This window comes from Colossoma macropomum, unplaced genomic scaffold, assembly GCF_904425465.1.
Source record: "Colossoma macropomum unplaced genomic scaffold, Colossoma_macropomum, whole genome shotgun sequence".
In the NCBI taxonomy this organism is placed as follows: Eukaryota; Metazoa; Chordata; class Actinopteri; order Characiformes; family Serrasalmidae; genus Colossoma; species Colossoma macropomum.
The window spans coordinates 22,075,812-22,096,309 of record NW_023494802.1 but is presented as its reverse complement, the minus strand read 5'-3'; the positions used below and the strand labels follow the sequence as shown (position 1 = coordinate 22,096,309).

General features: G+C 41.3%; 1 protein-coding gene across 8 annotated transcripts in view; it reads right to left on the bottom strand.

The window, feature by feature from the left end:
• Window positions 1-20,498, bottom strand: part of adcy6a (adenylate cyclase 6a) — a 92,592-nt gene that overhangs the window by 70,962 nt on the left and 1,132 nt on the right. For 2 of the 8 annotated variants that reach the window (XM_036592452.1, XM_036592453.1), the window contains exons 2-4: window positions 20,449-20,498; window positions 3,061-3,260; window positions 25-949 (exon numbers count right to left, since the gene is read on the bottom strand). The exon at window positions 20,449-20,498 is cut by the window's right edge. In XM_036592452.1, the coding sequence (XP_036448345.1) occupies window positions 25-948 (924 nt within the window). In that variant the 5' untranslated portion in view covers window position 949; window positions 3,061-3,260; window positions 20,449-20,498. Of the gene's footprint in view, window positions 1-24; window positions 950-3,060; window positions 3,261-5,013; window positions 5,827-5,915; window positions 6,151-6,572; window positions 6,722-6,831; window positions 6,997-20,448 lie in introns of those variants that run through there. The other 6 variants (XM_036592451.1, XM_036592450.1, XM_036592455.1 and 3 more) reach the window with 6 other exon arrangements.

The window sequence follows — 20,498 nt, the reverse complement described above, 5'->3', positions numbered from 1 at the left end:
CAGCAAAAGCAGCAGTGTTCCTACCTGTTTCCAGAGGAACTCATCCTCCTGGTTGATCCTCCATGTCGTGAGGAGATGTATGCAAGAAAGCACCCCTCCGCTCAGCACAGCCGCCCGCATGCGCACTGGCAGCAGCGTGTAGATGATGTAGATGAAGAAGACGGACCACCAGATGCCTTCGGAGGCACTCCGGGGGGCCACCATCAGCACCCCGAAGACCTGCACGGCGATCAGCACTCCGATCACCAAGTAGCTGACCATCCACATGTAGTCCTGGTGGAAGCCGTTGCGGTTGCAGACCACCATGAGGGCCAGGAAGAGGGCCATGGCCACAGAGAGCACTGAGGCGTAGGCGACGTCAGGTGGCGCATGTACACAGTGAAAGGTGAGCATGACGCCACAAACGATGACCAGCACACCCATCAGCATGGTCAGCGAGCTCTGGTTGAGTCTGAAGAAATAGCGCTGGTAGAGGCGCTCCAGCTTGTGCGACTGGAATTTCTTGGACTGGAAGACGCGAACAACACGCTGCCAGCAGTCAGTTGCCGTCAGCGAGCCGCCACCGGCGAGGTCGTCCGCTGAGCTGTTGCGCCCCAGACCCTCGCCTTTCTGGCCTTTAGCATCACCGTCTTCGAAGCCCAGGTCCACAGATTTGAGCCCCACACTCTCTCCCCCACCCCCCCGCTTCCCGTAGTGGTCCTCCTGCCAACCGCAGCGCATGCCGAAGTTGCCACCTCCTCCTCCGCTTCCAGCCATGGCCCACTGGGGCTGCAGGTGGGCCGGCTGCGGAGGGGGCTCCATGGCCTCTGCGTCCCGCAGGCAGCTCATGTAGCGCGGGTTGCAGAGCGATGAGCCACCCTTGCGCTTGGACTTCTTGCCATTGCGCTCGCCCCACGCAGTCTTGCGGTCGTCCACTCTGGCTACTAGGAAGCCGTTGAACCAGGACATTCTGTATGGGGGGATAAAGACAAGGTAAAGAAACATCCCACCCGCAAAAAACATATTTGTCTTAAAGGGGAACTCCACTCAACGTTCAAAATTCCTGCATCATTACAGTGTTACAATGTAAACAGTCAATCAAGAGTGTTTTGACATGAAATGCACCATTTTAGAGAAATTAGAACTGTTCCCAGTGGTGGTGATGGGAACCCCTGATGTCTGAAAGGTTTAATGCCTCTAAAGTTTCTCTCACAGAGAGTTATTACATAAATTGTAATCATTTTGTATAAACATGTTGTACCAACATGTTGCCTGATGCCTGACACAGGTTTATGATAGTTGTGAGAAAATGTTTTGGCCTAAAACACATCTTTTTAAAATCAATTCATGGTGGAAATACATGCAGTGTGCTGTAAAGCAGCATATTTTTTTCCAGATTTAATACCACTGACCATCATCAACATCCCACACAAAACTCAGAAGACACTTAGAACTTCACCAAAAAAAACTGGTTCCTATCACCACCACTGTAAAGAAATCAGAGTTCGCAAGTTTTTCTACCATTTCACATCAAACCACTCAGAATGACTTTGTTTACTTTTATTTTTTATGTACATCAGCGTCAGATATGTCAGCATCCCAACTTTGCTTCTTTAGCTGGAGCTAATGTAGTTAACAAGTAATGGAAGCTTTCACTCCACCAATTAGCATTTCCATCAAACTGTGTCATTTCAGTTTAAGTAAGCTCAACTTGCCAGCTGCAGCAAATTTCAGCCAAACATGTTTTGGCTGATTGACTGCATTTGGGATAAAGGGAAAATATTTGTTTTTGCACAATTATCCCTTGAATAAGAACTCCATCATCTCTGCTTTGTGGCTACATTATCAACAGCTTTAAAGCCCCCGTCTATTCATTTTTATGACTTTCGTTTTTTATTTATAATTTCTGTGATGCTTTTACAGTGAACTGGCAGAAAAACCCTGTTGGTCTTTTCTGTTGAGAGATTTTTAACTCTTTTCGGACATTTTCATCTGTTCGATTTGAGCTGGTAGGACTAAATGTATCACAGGTGATGTTTGACCTGCTAAAGTACCAATCAGTGTTAAAAATATGTTTGTCAGTTACTCGCGTTCCTGTCCCTCACATAAAGTCACTGCTCTACCACTGCTTCTTAAACAAAACCCCAACAAGTAGGTTATTTAAGCTTTTCTAAATTTGTTAACGGTGCTTGTTCTGTTTGTAGCATAACTAGAAGCTGCTTCCTACCTGTATTAGCCACCTGTTGCAAGATCCTACTATAAGCATTTAACTTCATTTACAAGAACGTGATAGCTAGCAGTCAATGCTAACTGTAGGAATAAAACGATACCTTAGCTTCCCCTCCAGCATCAAGGCTCACAGTGTCCCCCCTTAACTGTACTTTACAGGAGAGGCACACACGAAAAAGCACGAGAAATTTCTCCACTGTGCCCGTAAACGTGACCGTGCCGACTCATCATGTGAGCTTGTGTTACCTTCATGCTCAGCGTTCAAATATGAGACACGAAGTGTCCCTAATCTGCCCTTTATAAGACAAACGTCTTAGTTCTCAAACATCAGCTGCAAACCAACTAGATCTCTAAAATCACCCTAAACAGCTTGTTCTGTTCTCAACAATCAGAGACTGGCTGAGAAAAGTGAGGCGAGTAAGGCTGAAATACACCAACTGACTGTTTCACTTAGCACTGCCACTGAAGTCAGGTTGTTTACGTTACCTGGGAGACGGCACTGTCAATCATTTGCGCTCTGACACGCCTACATATTTATAAGCAGGCTTGAAATTTTTGGAGCATTTATCTACTGAGAAGTTGTATCCATTTATATATTTCTTGAATATATGACTGGTAAACACTTTTTCCGCAGCATGTCTTTACTATCTAAACAAAAATTTAACCATTTTAAATCATGTTGTCAGGAGCTTTAAGGCTTCCATTGAAATATTATGTGAGTAGTGCATTAGTTTCAGCCTCATGTTAAGTAAATTGCTTGTTGGACAGACATATGAATAACTCGTAAATCTACACATTGATCATTGGTATCATAATCCTGCATGATGGTGTGGATGTTATAGATGTAATTACCTGTGTGGGTTCTGGTGTGCACCCCAGCCCTGACCTCTCCTGCTGGGTCACTCATTTATGTCACTGGGTGAGCTGAAACGGACGGATTAGGGATTTCGGAAAGGGCACTTGTCGTTACTGCTGACTGGACCGCTGAATTTGATGGTTCTGGGTTGGATGGACTGTCATTTAGTTCACATGGATCTTTGTGTCGTCTTGGTCTGTAAACAATAAACAACATTTAAAAACAATGTGAGAAACAAGCATCCAGTTTCATCAAAGGAATGAGGACGTCTGTGCATCAAGCTGCAAGTTATATGGTTTAATGCCAGAAACCACAGATTAACAGGCTGTTTTACACATTATTTATATATATAGTTTGCTGGTTACAACAAAGCTCTTGTAAGACATTTCATGAGGTTTTTGAAGCCACAGGGGCCATTAGTGTTTACAGAAGCAGCCTACTGCACCACTCATGAGCTGCTGAGCTGTTATTTATAACAACTCTTTCAATGTCATTAACATTTTCATACGCTGATTACAAAGACTGAAAAAAAGAAAATTACCCCAGTAAATGTCCTTCAACAGGAAAAGACTCTAATACAATTATATATGTGAGGCAGTTTTTAAGTCAACAGAGATTTCCTCATCAGTGGGTCTAATCAGCTCTCAATACATCAATCTTATAGAATACAAGCTAAAACAAAAAAAAACACTAAAACTGAGCTGTCAGAGCCGTCATCATCTCCCTTCCTGAATTTCAACTCAATCTGATTTCTGAAAATGTTCTAACATGGCTGTGGGTCACTAGGTTGGCAGGAAGTGACAAACTGCCAAATGTTTGAAAGCAGAACAACTACAGTGTGATGGGAGAAAAGAGATCAGGACACAGCATTAAGCAAAGTCAAGGGCTGATGCCAATATGTAAATAAATGCAGCACAGTTTGCATGTTGGGTTATTAAAATGCACAATATCCATAAATACATAAGTGGAAATACCATTCATTTTGCATTTTGTGGTATGACAGAGCACAATATCACTAAACACGTTCAAGTGCAACTCATTTTGCATTTTCTGGTGTGACCATGTTTAACATCCACATCTAAATCTCTACGGCTCATACAGCCATCACATCACAGCATCTGAGAGTCAAGCTTATACAAACTTAGGTTTCCATCTTTGCCCAACTATAATGTACAAGACAGACATTTCTCAACCATTAATGACATTATCCTTAAAGACTCATGACCTGTTTGCTGAAATCAGCTCCCGAGCAGCTATTTCTGCACCAGTGTCTTTATCAATAATCTCCTCTTTCATTTCTACACCTATTAAACGTTTAGAGTGTGTGCAGGCCACCCTTATAACATCATGAATAATAATTACAGGTAAATGACAAGTGATCATAACAAGCCTTTCCTAATGCCAGGCCTCAGTCCTCAAGCGACTGTTTGTACAGGACCTTTTCAATCAATAATCTCTTATAAACCTGTTTAATGTTAAATACAGTGTTCACGCCACCCTGAAGTCATACTGAGCAACTATCCCAGGGCAAGAGAGAAGTTATCATCCTGCCAAGTCTCTCCTAATTCCAGCCCCTACAATCAACTGGCTGAAAGGCAAATATTGACAGATATTAAAGAGACACTGTGAAATAAAACTAGCTCTGAGTATCTTATCTGCTGTGTGTAACACACTGTGGCGCAGCATTTCATTCCTGAGCTTCACAGTTTACAATTGTGCATCCTTTGTTTTTGTCTGTATGCTCTCACTACAATACCCATAATGCATTATGCAAATAGTGCAGTTTATACAACCACTGAGAATCACTGTGATTAAGAAATCCTACTGCTGGCGTAGCCAAGGTCGCAAGGCTAATAAATACAGGCGTGATATTCGGCTTGTTGTAGCCAGGTGAGCTACCTGGCTTCCTTCTCTATTCACCAACTCGAGAGAAACAGAAATCAGCCCACCTTACAGAAGCGCCCCACACCTGCTGTAGTGTTTCAAAAGTTCCTCCCACCTTAGAGATTCATGAATACAGGTGTTTTTCCCAGTTTTTAAACGGGAAAATCTCCACCCAGAAACAGCCGCGGCACCACTGTAGAAGACGAAGCAATCATTAGATTTTTCATTTTGGCCGGAGTGTCCCTTTATCTGATATTAGCTGAACAACCGGCACCAAACGATAAAAAGCAGGTTCTGAAATTCGCCTCCCAGCTTATAAACCTGATCAGAAAACCTGCTGCTTTGAACTGAGGCGAAAAACGGAACTTCCTCCTGGTGGCTGTCGCTGCTTCACCAGCACGAACAACACAAGGACGGGCTCGCGTTCGCTGTGCTGGGCTGATAACGGCGCTTCTAAGCGTGTGTCGTGGCTTTTGGCCTCACAGCAGACACAGAACCTGGGAGAGAAGCAGTGGAGGAGGACACGGAGGGATGAGCTACGTGCTTGTGGCATCTTCCGTCCTGCAGCCTGTATCGCTCCTCCGGGCCACAGCGATTCGAGCAGCCGGCGCCGTTACATAACGCGCACAGGCCACTGGCAGCGCGGCGTCCGCTCGCCATTACTGCCGATCATCAAACCCTCGCTGCGTTTGTTCGACGTCCGGTTCTGCAGCGGGAGAAACGCGAAGGCCCAACTGACGGAGACCGAGCTGTGAGCTCATATAGCCCGGCAGTGTCCGCATACGAGCGTATGGACGAGTTAGAGCGTCCAGTTATATAATTTCAGCGCTTTATCGATAACATTGAGCAGAGAGAGAGAGAGAGAGAGAGAGAGAGAGAGAGAGAGAGAGAGAGAGAGAGGTGGCATCACCAGCACCAGCAGTCTGCCGCCTTACGTAACAGCGTATGTATGTGTGTGTGTGGCTACCATATTCCAGTCCACAGCAGCACCGTCCTCAGCGCTGTTACAGTAACGGGGTGTGCGCGTGTGCGCGCCGGGCGGGTTAACGTTACATCCTCTGTGGCTCAAGTCCTTCAAACACGGCCTTCACGCGCCGGTTCAACCCTCAAAAACACATCTTAGTATTCCCGGCTGAATCTCGGTTAACATTCCAGCGCATCTCCTCCGCCTCCTCCTCCTCCTCCTCCTCCTCCTCCTATGTGGGCTGCTGCTGCTGCCACATTCCACCGAGGCAACAAACGGGTTGAAAAAGCGGCCGCCTTTTCCGCCACATTCAGCGCCGCATTCGGGCCGGAAAATTGGAAAATCGATCGTGAGGCGAGCAGCGCGTTCACAGCCACGTTTAGCATGTACGACCTCTGCGATGCGGCCAAAACAAGCGAAGCACGGGCGTGTTGAACGGTTTAACGGCAGCGTTTACCGTATCGGAGCGTTCATGTCGTTCATGCCGCAGCGTAGCGGTTTAAGTGTGAGAACTCGGTAACCTTACATTCTGGAAGAGGGACATTTCCGGAAAGATCTGGGAAAACTAAAGCAGGCGAAGGTTAGCGCTGCGCTAAATCAGCCGAGATGAGGCTGAAGCCCCTTAACACACACACACACACACACGGACTCGTAACGTACCGCGCAGTCAGTCCCTCTGACTCCCCTCAAAACACTCAAATGCTAAAAACAAAAATAATCTAAAATAATTCCACCACAAACTGAAAACCAGCGACGCCGCCCGCGCGACGACTCATCAACTAGAAAACGGTCTTGACTGGAGCAGCTTATATAAAACCGCCCGTTAAAGGACGGGAACGGGCTGGAGAGAGAGAGGGAGAGAGAGAGCGGGAGAGAGAGAGAGAGAGAGAGAGAGAGAGGGAGGCTCTGACTCACTCACCGCGTCCATCTCGGCGTCAGCATGAACACGAGCCGGTGGAGTCCGAGTCGTTCTCGGGGCCGCGCGCCGCTGTGTTTTTGTAGGCATCGAGGACAAAACACGGCACCGCTTCCCTCCCCGTCGCTTTCTCCGAGCCTGAGCCTCAGCCTGCCTCTCCCCCTCTACACACACACTGTCACACATTCGGTCTCACGGTTCTCGCTGCTCAGTGCGCCGCCTACAGGCCGCTTTGCTTTACTGCTCCATACGGCTGTGCGACCCTTCTGACGAGCTGATTCACCTGCCGCTCTCTGCGTTGTGTCAAAGACCCCAAAGCAGAACGGAAAGTGCACTAAAAATAAAGTTAATTATATTATTAGTGATAGTAAAATATCATGTTGCGAGTTGTGAAGGATTTGTTCTAACATGGTTCCTGTGAGATGCTTTATGACTGAAGCGGGAGATAAACAGGCATCGCGTCTGTGTTGTGAAGCTAACTGGTGAGGTATGTGGTTAAGAAATTGGATATTTCTGTGAGTCATGAATTTACGGTTGTGTCAGTATCTATATGAGGGGCCCGGTAAAGATTTGAGAGCCCCCATTGTGGTAGACCCCCACTCCCAACACCAGTAGTCACATTTCTGGTTCATTGGTTTTTAATTGGGCTTCAGTGGCCAACACTAGTGTACTCTGAGTAGCCTAATTTTAGGGCAGTACAGTCGTGGTCACCTGCCCCATATCAGCTCTTAGGTAACCTTCATGGTGGAGGCCTGTGGCCGTGTTGTATAATGTGGTGTAGATTAACCAGGTAACTCTTCATAAAGATACCCGAGCAACTGCCTCAGCCTTTAACACTGTACTCAGATCAAGTGAGTCGGCTAAAGCTAAAGCTGGAAGAACCGGTTTGTAGTGCAGCTGATACTGCAGGCTCCTTACAGTAGCAGAGGCAGACTTTAAAACTAGAGATATCAACCTGTGTGGTAGCCCTCTGACCGCGGCTATTACTCCACTTTCTGCTCTTTGGTGTGCAAATTTAAACCTTACATATCTGTGTCTTCCTGTCAGACTTTCTCATCACGAGCCTCCAGATATACAATGGGCTCAGTTCTAAACCGAGGTCTCGTAGCTACTGTAGCTACAGTTCTAGGTACTCAGCAACAGAAATGATATCACATTGTTATAGCAACCCGACACAAACTCAAGCGAAGTTTGCCGGATCATATAACACTTTCTAAACAGTTCCATAAACATGTCGTATTTAAACACTCCGACTGCACCGGCGAGGGCAGGACAAACATGTTGAGTGGACTTCTAGGTCAAACGATTGCCAGCCTGACAACATGAAAGTGCTGCAAGATAGGCTTTTTCCTGTGATAAGTTGGCCTTGTTGCTGCAAGGTGGTCTGTGTGATAATAGTTTAAACAAACTGTGCGTTGGACAGGAGGGAGTTTGAATGAAGGGGAAGAAACAAAAACTACGCTGAGGAAAAGTGACACTAAGAGGCAAAGCTTGGATCAAACCAGCTAAATAAATAGCAAACAAGGGAGAGACATGCAGTGTCTATGAATGTGGTAGTTTATACTTACGTTATAAAAACGATGGTTCTTTAAGGGTTCTGTAGTAAAGAACAGGGTTCTATATAGAGCCGTGAACACTCTTTGCACGATTAAGGGGTTCTTTGCCTTTTAAAATGGGTCTTCAGATTGATGGAGAATGTGGGGTATGTGGTTCTATACAGAACCTATTTGAAAAAGGTTATATATAGCAACCAAAAAGAGTTCAAGAGAAGAACCCTTTCTGGTGCTATATACAGAACCCCTTTCAAAAAGGTTCTATATAAAGGCATCTTAAGCACTTTCTCCCTCAATCTGAAGAATGATTTTTTGATGCAAAAAAACATTTATCATAACTAGCATAACTAATGACCCTCATACAAATGACCTTCAATAAACAAAAAATGACAACCTTTTTTCTTGCTATTTAATGTTGATTTGTCTGCAAAGTCATTCAGATAGTTTGATGCGAAACAGTTAACTGTACAGAAACATAGCGACTCTTTACAGCAGTAATCTCTAAAGTGTTCTTTGGGGACTATTTTGTTTTGCAACACCCTGCTATACATGAAGATGTTAAAAAAAAATCCAACTCTTTTCTTTAGAATGGATAAACCACTCATGAACCTCCCCCCCAAACACACACACACACACACACACACACACACACACACACACGCACACAAAGCACGTCGAAAGAGTATTCAAAGAGAATTCAGTCAAAACGTGGTGCAGGATGTGTCTTCTGAGGATGTATTTTCATCAGTATAATGTTAATTTTGCAAGCTGGACCTTTCTGAGTCTGTGTGTGTGACATTAATAGGCAAAGACACATGACACCATATTTTAGCCCGTTTTTTTTCTTTTGAATAAAAAAAAATTCTAGGGTCTAAAAAACCTTAAAAGAGTTCAATTTACTGAAAAACGTTTGTCCATAAGTTTTTACTTCCTCAAATGTCAGACAGCACACCCAAAAATAAAGGACTTTTATTTTAACTTGCTTTTACAAAAGAGGGCCAGGGTACTGCATCATAAAGAAGACCTTCATGGTGTAAAGCCAAGGTTAGTAGCCTTTTCACAAATGTTGGGAAAAAAAAAATTAAAAAAAAGTTTTTTGGAGTGGATAGATAGATAGATAGATAGATAGATAGATAGATAGATAGATACATAGATAGATAGATAGATAGATAGATAGATAGATAGATAGATAGAACTTTATTGATCCTGAAGGGAAATTGAAGTGTTTCAGTAACAAGACTAATAATATAATTGCATAAGTTAAAGTATAAGAGTGTAGGAATAGAAGTGCATCTATTTGCATATTTACATAACATATAAGACACATCTGTTGTATTTCCGTGAGAGCAGGTGTTGCACTGAGTGGTATGAGGTCTAAAATACAGTGATTATAAACATAACTAGGAGTGTCTGCAGTATTACAGTGTGAAGTGTGCAGTGAGAGTCATTACAGTAGCAGTTATGATATATTACACTGTGTGTATTAATCAGAGAGGAGATACAGTGATGAGGTTCAGCTCAGTTCAGACAGCAGGAGATCAGTATCGAGTGTGTGTGTGAATGTTTGTGTGTCAGAGAGTATGTGTGTGTGTGTGTGTGTGAGAGTGTATATCTGTGTATGTCTGGGTGCTGGGGTGTTGCTAGGCAATTGCCATAATTGGCACGTAGTTGCTAAGGTGCTGCTATGCGGTTGCTATGGTATTCCAGCTGGTTGCTAAAGCATTACCAACTGGTTGATAGATAATTGCTAGGTTATTGCTGGAGTATAACTAGATGGCTGCTATGGTATTTTAGGTGGTTGCTACAGTGATGACTGTCAAATTTCCTTCTATTTAATGGATTGATTGTGCAATTTTTGTTCTATTTTATAAAGTAACTGTGCATTTATTAAATTTTATTATATATAATATTATTGTTTATAAAAAAAACTTGCTGCAGAGGTTTTATTTACATCCTTTTACTTTACTAAAAATCAACAAAATGTGTAATCTGTCCAGTGGTTTCCAAACGTTTGCATACATTTTTTAAAGGAGCATTCTAGCCTAAATCTAGTTTTTAATGCCTTAAAATCTCAGGCTTATTACACACTAAGATTTGTAATTCAGTGACTGTAGGGACTTCAGATATATATGGAAAAAATTCCACGCCCACCGTGGCAGCGTGCTTTAGCTTAGGATGCTGAAAGGTTTGGGTTTTTAAGTTTACTGCTTTCATTCTTCTTTATATTACGTATATTTTAACTGTTTATATTGGGGGGCAAGTGTTGCATCAGTTGTTGGATTTATGTTATCCTGCGCTCTTGATAATGAGTGCTTAATCCTGCTATTGTTTTGTCTTGACTGGAAAAAAAATATGCGCTATTAGGACACTACCATTGTGGTGCTACATAACCCTCATGCAGCCTGCTGTGAGGTAGGGACCACCAGATCTTTGTGCCCAAAGCCTGATAACTTGATGATTTGGGTCTGTGGATTTCTGCACCTTAATGAATTAATAATTCAGAGGTTCCACTGATGTTAAGAGGAAAAACATTCGTATAGCAAAACATATTGGCTTTTCAGTTTACTCCAGGACGTGACATCATCAATTTTCCAAAATGCCGCTCATTTCTCTCTTAGAGAAATCCAGCTTAGTCCTGGAGTTCCTAATATGGGTGTGACAGTGACTACAGAATGAAAGCACGATTTCACAGGTCTATTAAATATTAGGTTACATGCCGTGCATTGTGAAAATGAGTATTTTGATGCTGTATATTTTCTATATCGCCCACCTTGAATTAACAGTCACAATGCAAGTATTTTAAAATGTTTTAGATTTTATTTAAACAGATTCTAGTGCAATATTAGGATGAATGAATTTGTACTTCTGTTACCAACCTCATACAACAGGCAGCACTAGTTCAATAGCAGGGTTTCCTCGACCCTACCTTAAGGCAACAGGGAACCTATGAAGGGCAAAGATCTGGCAGCCTATCCAGACCCATTTGTCAGCTGAACATTAGATAAATAGTCCTGTATTTACTTTACCCTTTCAGCGTTTCGCTTTGCTGTTCCACAGTAAAACAACAACTGGCCCCACAGAGCTGCACACACACGAGCAGCACTCTCACATGCTTATAACATCCTGGACATAATAATGTAGTCGATTAAAATATTTTCTTGGCAGTTGTATTACCAATGTCCAAGTTTCCTTTGGAATAACATCTGTTTGCAAACCAATTATTGTGGCAAACAAACCAGCCAGAGTATAGTTGTTTGTTTTTTATCCTTTTCTAATCTCTGTGCTTTAAAGACATTAAAACAAGTCTATCAGGTCTGTATTCACTAGAACTGAGATTATGAACAAAGTGTTGTTTCTATCTTATTAAATGTTTGTTAGAGCTTCATATTGTACAAATGTAAATTCGGGATCACATTGCAGTACATTGGAATCATGTTTAATGACAGTGTTCAAGTGTGCGAGCAGTGAAGAATGTTTTAATAATAGAGTCTTAATAGGCTAATTAAAGCATGGGCATGATGTCATCTCCCTTCTGAGACACTTTATTGTAGGGTTCAGTTGTGTATAGGGTTAAATAAGAATACATATTCTTAAGAAATGGGATTTATTAAATTGATAGACTTTTAATCATTTCAAATTTCATCTATTTACATATTCACAAACCTCTGTCATTGAACTTGAGTTTATACTTATTTTTTTTAATAATTACATATTGTTGTAATATTTAGACATTTTCATGGTTTTCCTGAGGTCAGACCACCTGACATGGTAAACAGAGAAGCTCATTCAGTGTCAGACGGTTACGGCTGCGCTGTGTTAAAGAGGCCGTGTGAGATCTTTCCTACCCACTGATATACGGCTCTACAGCGAGTCTCCTCGTAAACTCATACACAGACAAACTTTTCTTGTCTTTTCATTATATCATAAAATGTCAGTGTTTCTGATTAAATTGAACAAACTGCAGCTACAACAGGCAGAACTGCTAAATGGAAAAAAGTAAACAACTGAAAGTGAGTGATCTGACTGGATCATGTTTGTGTGTTTGTGTGTGTGTGTGTGTGTAAAAGCCACACCTTAGAGTTCACAGGCACCTGAACATCACACATATATTTCTACTGAGCCACAAGTCTATGTAAGCTGAACCTTACACCAGTTATACAGTAGATAAGACTAGATAAACATAGAATGTCTGCCTTGTGACAGAATTCCTAGAAGCCCTAGAAACATTTGGAGTAGTAAGCTTTTCCAATTTGGTGAATTACATATGAGCATTAGGTTTTAAGACAGTAAGACTGTTTGTGCTGTTTTGGCCCTGTACTCAAAAATTGAGTATTATAGGGACACCTCCAAAATGAAAATGTAAACTTCTCTACCTCTGTTGTAAACGTGCCCATTTGTCTCTGGAGCTAGAATTTTTATATTGAAAGATGAGGAAAACCCTCTTCTGAAGACGTACCTGGAAAGTAGAAAGAATCTTTTGAAAATTACAGTTGCTATTGGGTGGGTTTTTTTTTGGTGCAGGCTGTTAGGTTTTTTTCTGTTAGCTGGTAAATGCAGAAGGACACCAGCTAGGAAGCTGCATGTCTCACTGCAATCATATGACTGCGGTAACTGTCTTCAGATCGTCATGAAAGTCACTCAAACGACAGAACTCACTTGTCAGATGAAAAGGACAAGAAGATAAAAGTTTGAGGTACACAGGTACACTATCAAATGGCCAAAAATATGTGGACACTTGATCATCACACCTGTACGAGCTTGTTGAACATCCCTTTTCAAATCATGACCTCGTTTCCACCATCAAGCCAAATGGATCTTGTGATTGTGCCGCTCAGCGCCAGTCTGGACTCACGAGACCGGTTATGGTTCCTTTTTCCACTTGTCGTTCCATTAAATCAGAACCAGCAAAGGAAGGAAATGACACAAACTACCGGCTAACTGTTAACAGGCTAATAGCCACACACAAACCACCCCCATAAAAAACGTCTGATTCTTTCTGTCGCTCCAACACTGATCACCCGACTTTGCACTCACTAAAATAAGTTTTTATTGTTTATACCTGTGATAGCAGATCAAATGGAAACTGAACTGGCTTTTTGGCTAAGCTAGCTACCTAAGTTAGCTAGGAGAGAGGAGCTGGCTAGCATTAGCTTAATTAGGATACTAGCCACAGCTCTGAACACCACAGAACAGGTTTAATTTCAGCGTTTCACCCTTTCAGAACCAGCTGCTCGACTTCATTTCATCAGACTTTACATCAGAGTCGTTATCATCTAAACTTGTGTCAGTAAAGCTTTTGTTAGTCAGAACTGAACCTGTCCTGTGGTGACCCAGATAGCGAGCATATATCGGTCTGCTGGTTTGATAAGGTCAGCGCTACACTGACTGTTTGCCACTGCTGGTCCACCCAGATTACTGTGCTGCATACAAGCTCTAGGGTTAGGGTTAATCTCCTCAAACAGACTCTAAATGCTTATGCTTTTTATTTTACAAAATAAACTAAGATGAATATTACAAACAACAGAGACAAAAACAATAATGACGAACTTAATATTAAATGATTTTATAGAAAATGTTGTTGCTGACTCTCTGCTAGGCTAAAATTATTTACTAAACTAATTTACATATTATAACTAAAGAAATGAAGAAAAGAAAAATTAATAAATTGGACTGTGAGTGAAAAATGAACGATGATAAGTGGAATTTTGTCTATTACTCTCTACTTAACTATTGGTTGGGCCACCTGGAAAACACTGAGCAAAATGCCAGTGGTTCATCAGCTGTGCCATCGGTGGCAAACTATCCTCTTGCTATCAGGGGAGCAGAGCTGGCAGCATGATAGCCTAGCTAATGCTAACCAACATCTTCCTCCTAGTTATCAACGGCGTTTAGCAATTAAAAATTGGTGTTAGATTAATGCTTCGACTTTTATTGAGTGGTGGTTTAAAATCATGCACTGTTTTCATTTATTTGGCGTCGATGTGAGCGAACTTATTTGCATTGTTTGAAGTAGCAGCAGGACACTGTGGTAGAAAACCGACATAATCAATCAACGAATAGCTACGTCGTTCTGTCATTCCACTGAATGGTTCTGTGGCGTTCAGTACAGTTAGCTAACCGTGCAAAACGCTGAGCCTGGTTTTGAAGCGTTCCGTGTGGAAAAGCCACTGGAACAGTTACCTTATGTGCTTAGAACTGTTCGGCCCCTTCAGTGGAAAAGAGGCCCAGGAGCTTTACTATGGAGTTTGTCCCCCTTTGCGGCTATAACAGCCTCCACTCTTCTAGGAAGGCTTTCCTTAGGATTTTGGAGTGTGTCCGTTGGAATTCAGCCATTCAGCCACAATATTGTTTGTGAGGTCAGACACTGATGTAGGACATGAAGGCCTGGCTCACAATCGATATTCCAATTCATCCCAAAGGTGTTCAATGGGGCTCAAGTCTATGGGGACCAAATGGCATCAGACCAAATGGCCTCAGAGAAAAGGTATCAGACCAAACGCAAGCCTGGTCGAGCATTTACTGGTTCCTATAACTTAGAAAACTATTGTGTATCTCGATATAAACAGCAGTATAACATTTTCACAGTTTTTTCTAAGGCCGTTTGGTCTGACAGCATTTGGTCTGATGTTCAGTTTCACCAGATCTGAGACATGACGATTTTTCTCAAGACTCGAAGTCGTTTAGTTTGAGGAATGATGCCGTTCTGTGTTTGAGGTCTGAGGATGTCCTATAATGTACCCTGTAGCCCTGCCTAGTGCTAATTAACATATATTTGCATGTTGGTCAGTTCGAAAACGAAAAAGCAAAGTGACAAATTAAAGTAAACTTCAGCAGGTGGCGCCGATGTTCATTTGCATTTGCCTTTTCATTCTGACACTCAAAGCGTGCCAAAAACTCAATCACAAACTGTCACTTTGCTGTTGATTTATCACTTTTGCATTTTCATTTTCATCTTGTCAGATTGCTATAAAAAAAAGAAATAAGAATGTAAACATTGTATTTTGATTTTAGACACGTATTCTGCATTTCATGAAGAAAAGCCAAAGTGAAGCCTTTTTTTTTTCTCTGTTAGCTTTTTCATTTCAGATACGGCCATGAAAACCAGAAATAATGACTACAATTAAAAGACAAATAGCTGTTTTAAATTTATTTTTATTTTTGTCACAAATTACTGGTGCTAATGTGAAAAATGAAATTGCAAATCTAGGTATTTCATTTAAATTCATTTCAATTTTGGCAGGATACTTTTGCAGATGTTTGGAAAAAGAAATGGCAAAAGAGGTTTGCATTTACATTTTATTGTTTTAATTTTGATTTCTTTTTAGGCTGGATTTGCCTCCCATACAAGTCAAGGTTCTGTGCGGGTACCGGGAGTTCCTCCACACCATCATTAATATTGTCAAACCATGTTTTTACAGAGCTTGCTTTGTGTACAGGGGCTCAGTGATGCTGAAACAGGAAAATGTTTTGTCTAATGCCATAAAGTTGGAAGCATGTACTTGTCTAAAATGTCTTTGTGAGCTGCAGCATTAACATCACACTTCACTGGAACTAAGGGGCCCAGCCACAGATATACATACATAGATGCCGTGTTGTCTGGTGTTCTCTATCTGAGGCTATACGTCATACGTGCGTCCGCCATGTTGGAGCGGTCAAGATCCACTTGTGAACAAATTTGAATTGAGAGATGATGAGTTCTCAGGATTCAGCTTTGTTCTAACGTTCTAACGTTAATCTATCATGAATATCTACACGGATTAAGGAATGCTGTAACTTACCTAACTACAAAGCTTTAACCATCACTGTAAATAAATAACTACTACATAAAGTTAAGATCCTGAATAGACTATTAAATGAAATAAGCTTAATATAAAACAAGAGGAAAAACAATCACATCAACAGGTTCTCTGTGCTTCACCAACCACACGGCCATATCTACACAAACACCACACAGACATGAGTGTGGATCACTGCGTTCCCTCCGATATATAATCCTCTCCCACTTTCTGAGAGTGATATTCCTGAAATAGTGTAATTTTGGACAGTGTCTTTCTTAAACTGCTGCTCTGTAATGGTACTGAATGCAGTCCAGCAGCGATGTTGACCGCCCTAAAATGGCAGCACTGTTGACGTGCCTGGATGGACCCATTGCGGAATCTAGGTATGAGGATCTATGGGCCTAGAACAAACCCTAAAAACAGCCCCAGCCCATTATCCCTCCTCCACCAAAGTTCACTGTTGGCAATATGCCTTCCGGTAGGTAACGTTCTCCTGGTATCCACCTAACCCAGATTCATCCATCAGACTGCCAGACAGCAAAGTGCGATTCATCACTCCAGAGAACAAGTTTCCACTGCTCTAGAGAGGTGACAGGCTTTACACCACTCCAGCCAACATTTGGCATTACAATCTCTGTGTTCAGCTGTTTGTCCATAGAAATCCAGATGAGGTTAGGCATTTTTATGAGTGAGTTTGTATAGTAATTTCCCTTGTTTTCTTTGTACTGAGTTGGTTCTGAGGTAAATTAGCCCAATTTGATGTTGAAGTTAATGATTTAACGGATGAAAAGAGAGTGGAATGAAAAGCCAATCTGTTGGGGTTAGCTGCTAGCCACTAGCCTAGCATGGAGACAAGACAGGTTTCCATGTGCACCACCTATGGCGCCTCTCACTCAGCCAGCTGCTTCAGGCAGTGACACGTTCTCGGCCTCACTTTGGCTCCTTTACTCTGGGAGAAAGGGTAAAAAGCATATCTCTGGCGTTTTGTGCTGAGTAAAGACAGAATCTCTGTTTTCTTTATAATCAGCCTTGTTGAATATATACAAAGCTCTGGTGACATCCTAGCTTAAAAAATACAAAAGAGGGGCCACAAGAACAGGATCCCAATGTGCAGCCATAGCTTACTGATCTGATCATTGATGATCCTGTTTGCATATCTTACTAAATCGTTGTCACAGCTTAACTTAATCGTTCCAGTGCCGTGTTAAAATATAGCCACACATTAGGAAACCGTTCTCACTCCGTCATTATTGTTGCCATGCATTTTTTTTATTAAGAATGGATGTGTAGAGATGCCAGTGATACATTCTCAATGGTTGTATGTCGTATTTCAGTAAAGCATCTGAGAGAAAACACCAGAGAACAAAAACATAAAAACAATATAAAATTGTGAATTCTGTCAAACCAGTTAGGTGGAGGCTTATGATGCTGTGCTATTGCATTTTACATAACATGACAAACAGCAGACACTAACTATAGAAGGTCCCTTTCAAAACTGCAGTGACTATTTGAGGTTAAATAAAGGCTTTTAGTTTTTTGTAAAATACTTTGTCATGTCAAACAAAGTCTTTGAGAATTTACAGCATAGTCTGACACATGCAGGAAAAAATGTCGCAGTAAGAATCAAAATTTCTTAAGGACCTTTTTTTCCAGCATGTTCCCATTGGCTTTTAATATAAGTGTGTTTAGAAACAAACTTTTTTAAATTTCTTTTTTAATTATAAAGACATATGTCAAAATTATTGTCCATGGTAACCATCTACGCTAGGCGCAGCAGAAAGAGATTACGCTGAAAAACAGTAGAGTATTTCTTTGTCTTATGAATGATGGATGGAAAATAGAAAGTATGGAGAAATAAGGAATTCTGCATTGTGCAAATCAGACCTTTGCATAAACATTTTGGGAGTTTTAAGGGTGTAAAAGGTCACACTCTTTGTCAGGGATAAACAATTACAGTCTTAGAGGGCAAATGTCCAGCACACTTTGCTAATTCCTCAAAGCAAACACACCCAGTCTGGTGTTCGTACACATATGGAGTTGATTTTGTGCCAAAAGTTTCAAATAAAATAATAAAATCCTCAAGCAAAATATCAAGTATCAAAATGTCTAAAATATTTTGCAAATGCAAATAATGAGAGTTAAATCAAACTTAACTTTTCAAAAAGATTACTACTCATTCTGAAATACATGTATTACTCATTTAGCCAGTTTTTGCTTTTATTCTATTTGCTGATATTGATGATATATGTTTGGGTTAACTGTGATCTGCCCCCAACATGGTGGAGTCCTTCGTATAGAGAGTAGTAATGTTATTGCCAGAGAGGATTGGGCTGACATGTCCGACCTTATGAGCACTGTTTGTCATATTTGTTAATGTAACACACACGCAGGGTCGTGTGTCACCCTGCGTAAAATTGGATATAGGAGTATAATAGGTAAACTTAGCACTTAGCAGTGTCTGCTAACTAGACGAGCTTTGCAGCTGTTTTAATCAGAGTTTATAAGCCCTGCTTCTGAAGACTGTTGTCATTGATAGACAGTAATGTTTAATCACTACAAAAGGAATCAAGTCAACCTGTCATGGTTGACCGTAAGTTCTGGGGGTTATGAAGTCTGTTCTGTCAGTCTTTTGTTGTTTCTACCCACAGAATCCCTCAGTGTCAGTCACTGAAACAGGCCTCCTGTCTCAGCACGCTAGTTTACAGAATGCTGCGGCTCCAAATCACTGTCTTCACATTAATACATTTAACTAACTTCAGATATTTAACCAGTTTAGTCCCATTATCAGCATGAACAGCAGAGTTAGCCCTAGCCGGCAGCTGTGAACTCGAAAGGTGCAGTTTCGTTCATTCATAAACACCTAAGTTTGTTCTTCAACACCCATATTAAGTTATATCAAACAGTAAACTTGTGTAACATTAATAATTTAAAAGGAATATGATAAACATTGCTCTTAATGTCGGATATGCCAGTAAAATGCTGCACTCATTGCAGCACCCAGTACAGTGTATTCCGCCACACTGGGGGTGGTTCATCCTGAGTGGTTACATGTTAGAAATGACTGTTTTATTCTGTTTATTCTGATTTTGTTCATTTTATATTATAATTCAGCTTCCAGTTACCTCAGACGGAGGCATCGGACTAAGCTGGTCTCAACAACAATTTCCAAGACCATCTTACCCCGAGACCGAGAAAAGACCATGTCCAAATGAGGTCAAGATGGAGGTGAAACCGCTACTTTATGGTCTCTAAACCACGACCAGACTCAAGTACTACAGCTCTAATAACCAGTGTAACATTTCAAAAAACATTTCTGAAATCACTGGTAAAATCTGACAAAAATCATATGAATAGTTTGTGGTGTTTGGTTCAAATAACTTATTCTAAAAGTATTTTTCAGGTTTTTTCAGCTGCTATGCATGTGCATATCTCCAATACCTTCACTGCTTTTTGGCTCTTTTTGTTGAAGGATGGGACTGATTACTACAATCCTTCATATTCCAACCAGAGAACTGTGCCTCCCTTTACATCTCTGGTTAAGGTTAGGATTAAGATTAGGGTTAGGGTTAGTTACAACCCCAACTTATAACCTAATAAGTTAGCTAGAGCTAACACACAGTTTAAAAAGTGATCTTAAGATACTTTAGATTAATGTAAACACTTAGATTAGTGTTTACATTAGTGTGTACACATGTAGATAATGTACAAACTCAAAAAGTGATCTTAAGTTACTTTAGATTAATGTAATTCTAAGTTTAATTATGGAACTACAACAAACCTTCACTGAAACGATTTATTTACACTAAACGCTTACCTAATGTTAATGTGAGCTCTTTAATGTAAGCTAGGTTGTAGCTACATATCACTTGGTGGTGGTAGTATTATACATGACTGTCATTTAGACTGGGCTGGCTGAAGTTTCTTTAATGAGCACCTATAGCCAAACATAGCACCATATGCCTTGATTACAAAGTAAACACCCTAGAGAGCCTTTCATGCAGCATGACAATAACAATGATGCCAAAAACACTGTCCTGGCAACTGAAGGACTGTTCAAAGCCCAAATGAGGAAACAAAACAGGCAGCTGCTCTACATCATTCTGAGCACCTTCACTCAAGATGAGAATGAAGTCACCAGGGACTAAAGGGTAAAATATGATGTCCTCACTGTGGCACTGAGAGTCCACTTTGGGTGTCATAAAATGGGCTAAATGCCTCATTATCCACAATTTTAAAAGAAATAATAGAGAAGATTTTACAAAAAAAAAAAACCTCTTCCCAGTCCTTACTGGTCCTGTTTCCTGCTCAGTGACAATCAAGCTTCACTCTGAAGTGTCAT